Source organism: Ruditapes philippinarum, unplaced genomic scaffold, assembly GCF_026571515.1.
Source record: "Ruditapes philippinarum isolate M1 unplaced genomic scaffold, ASM2657151v2 ctg7664_1_1_1_1, whole genome shotgun sequence".
Classification (NCBI taxonomy): domain Eukaryota; kingdom Metazoa; phylum Mollusca; class Bivalvia; order Venerida; family Veneridae; genus Ruditapes; species Ruditapes philippinarum.
This window is the reverse complement of record NW_026852768.1, coordinates 10750-13676: the sequence shown is the minus strand read 5'-3', so window position 1 is coordinate 13676 and position 2927 is coordinate 10750. Positions and strand designations below refer to the sequence as shown.

At 30.1% G+C, this 2927-nt stretch overlaps 1 protein-coding gene across 1 annotated transcript; it reads left to right on the top strand.

Moving 5' to 3' along the window:
- The first annotated feature begins 928 nt into the window (after positions 1-928).
- LOC132723948 (uncharacterized) lies at positions 929-1890 on the top strand. The gene is made up of 2 exons (XM_060708755.1): positions 929-1056; positions 1223-1890. Exons 1-2 carry the CDS (start codon positions 984-986, stop codon positions 1747-1749), a joined length of 600 nt encoding a protein of 199 aa, XP_060564738.1. The 5' UTR covers positions 929-983; the 3' UTR covers positions 1750-1890.
- Positions 1891-2927: the final 1037 nt, after the last annotated feature.

The following is a 2927-nucleotide window of genomic DNA, read 5'->3' as shown; positions in this document are numbered from 1 at the left end:
TAATATTGTCGTGTATCATTCACGGATTCGGCTTTACCTCGTTAAAATGGCCTCAATCATATTTTATCTACATATATAAGTGTTATATGACTCGAATAGTTTTTAAAATGCCTCAGAAACTCCGAATATCAAATATCATAATGTAATATATACGTTAATGTATTTTAATATAGATGAACATTCTCTCCAATGATCTTGGAAAAATAAACAATTTCGATTTTATGGAAATATGTTTAATAACCGTTACGGTACAATATTTTGCAGCCGTATGCGCTGATTCAATTCTATTAACTTTATAATTTTATGTATAATGAAAACATATTGGTTCCTTTGTGCTTTACAATGCTGTGAAACCATCAACAAAGGTTTCATACATTAGTCAAAGGCGCTCCGCACTTCACGTATATGAGTTGCATGTTAAGTAAGCAACAAAATGTGAGATATCCGTACTTTAATATCTAGGCAAAGATTCATGTTTCCGAATCTTGAAGTAGCACCTTGAACAATTACTATTTTATCAATATGACATTTTCCGCGATACTGTTTCCAAATTACACTTTATGTTTGGGGAACATTTTGACAAGCATTGTAGTTTCTTTGCATATAATTATACACATTATAGATAAAGAATACCAAATACAATATAACTAAAGAACAACACCGGTTAAATATATCAATAATGCAAGACGTAGATATCGTATATCTAGATGTTTTAACAAAAATGTAGGCCGTGCCTTATTTGAGAATAATAGTAATTTTATACTATTCAAAAAAACATGAAAGATATCTGTTTTAGGATAACAAATTATATGAAACAAGCTATCAGAAGAATATCACATCGCAAAATGTCGTGCTTCATCTAAATGTTAATGATAATAATTGCTCAAAATTTGGTAAATAATCGTCTTGATTTTATTTATAATTCCTTGTTGAGGACTGATGACGAAACATGCCAAGAGAAATTTGAATACGTTTTTAAAGTAATGTACCGATTATCTGACGTTGAAAAGAAACTGGAACGACTTCTTCCATCAAAGGAATCTTTTAATCGGCAAGGTAAAATTATTTTTTGCATTTGAAATAAAATGTGAAATGTAAATTTATGACATTGAATTTAATCAGCCATTAATTGTACTCGACACTCGATATACGTAATTCATTTTGTAGCATCAATAGTTTAAAGACTAAAAATATAAACAAAAGAGAACTTCTTACAATTCAGGTGACATGTTTACGAGATGGGAAAGGTCTTCTTGTCCTAATGGAACAACATTGATCTACGAAGGTTTTGCTGGGGGTTCACACTTTGAAAGTGTTGGCGGAGCAGCTAACTATTTGTGCCTACATAAACAGCCAACATGGAACGACAAAACTGTGACAAAATCACAAACAAATCTTATTTACGGGGCCGAATATGAAACTGTGGCTCCCTGGCGTAGCATTTTCGATCATGATGTTCCATGTGCCGTATGTCAAGTTCCTAGCAGCAGCATTTACATGGTTCCTGGAAGAAATATTTGTGATGAAAATTCTACGTTGCAATACAGCGGGTATTTAATGTCAGGTGGTGCTCACCACAAATCACCAACAGAATTTGTCTGCGTTGATGATGAGCCAAAAGCATTTCCTGGTACAGGTGCAAACCATAATGGCAGATTGTTTTATTTTGTTTATGCGAAGTGTGGAGCGCTAAAATGTCCACCGTATGAGGAGGGTAAGAAAGTCACATGTGCCGTTTGCTCCGTTTGAATTTGTCAAGGTATCACTATTTGATTTCACAAGTTGTTTTTTTATTATCTTTCTGAAATACATTTTTTAACCTGCTCATTTCTGTACTTCATTACTCTTCATAAACTTCAATATCTTATTAAAAGTAACAAACAAAAAAAAAACAGCAACAAAAAACACATATTAATATCAAATCATAAGTATAATTATGAGAATTTATAGAGTGACATGAATTACTAAGAGCATCGTTTATTAAGGACAGGTCCTTTTAATATATAAGGAAATATATTAAATTGAAATATATGTGTCTATGTATTCTTGGAATCAATATTTGTTATCGATGATAAATGCATGTGCATTTAATTTCAATTCTTGAATGAACAATAGAACTATAACTGGCAGTAATATTATCTTATCAAACTTATCATTATCCGGAAGTTATTTTTAAGAGCAAATTAACATTTTTTTTGTAATTGAAGATGAATATAAAACATAGAAGGATTGTTGTTAATAGGTACTATTATTCAATTTGTGCTCATGTATATGTAAAACTCATTTTATACCTGACATATATTTTTGATTTTACTATTCATTTACACTCACAACTGAAATTGACATATTAAAACATATATTTTAAGTGTTATCAATATTTTATATATATGCTAATTATATGTACATCAGAACCAATGTGAAACTTGTGATAATATTGTTCTATTTCCCTAGGGTATTTGTTCAGACATGTTCTGTTAATCAGCAGTCAATAAGGTCATACGATTGCAGAAAAAGTTGCCTCTTAGCTTCTTTGACAAATTTTTACACATTCGTGTTGTCACGTCAGAAGAAGAACAGTACTGTACAGAATTTATTTTTGTATATTTAACCTTTGTAATGTAAAACAATATTGATCACCACAATTTGTACATTCGGTATTTTTCTATTTGTGCTTTCTGCTTTTTTACAAAACGTTAGAACTGTGTTCGGAAGAAAATAATTTGACATTTTATACATATTTCGAACCTACACATTATTTTGACATAACTTCATCACAATGCTGGGAACATTGTGTCGAAGCTATTTTTCGTCATATTTTATTATTTAAAGTATAATTCATCAATGATAATAAAGTAAAATTTACCATGAATGATAATCAGAATTGAAATATATTTGAAATATTTTTTTTCATAAATATAATCTGAAAA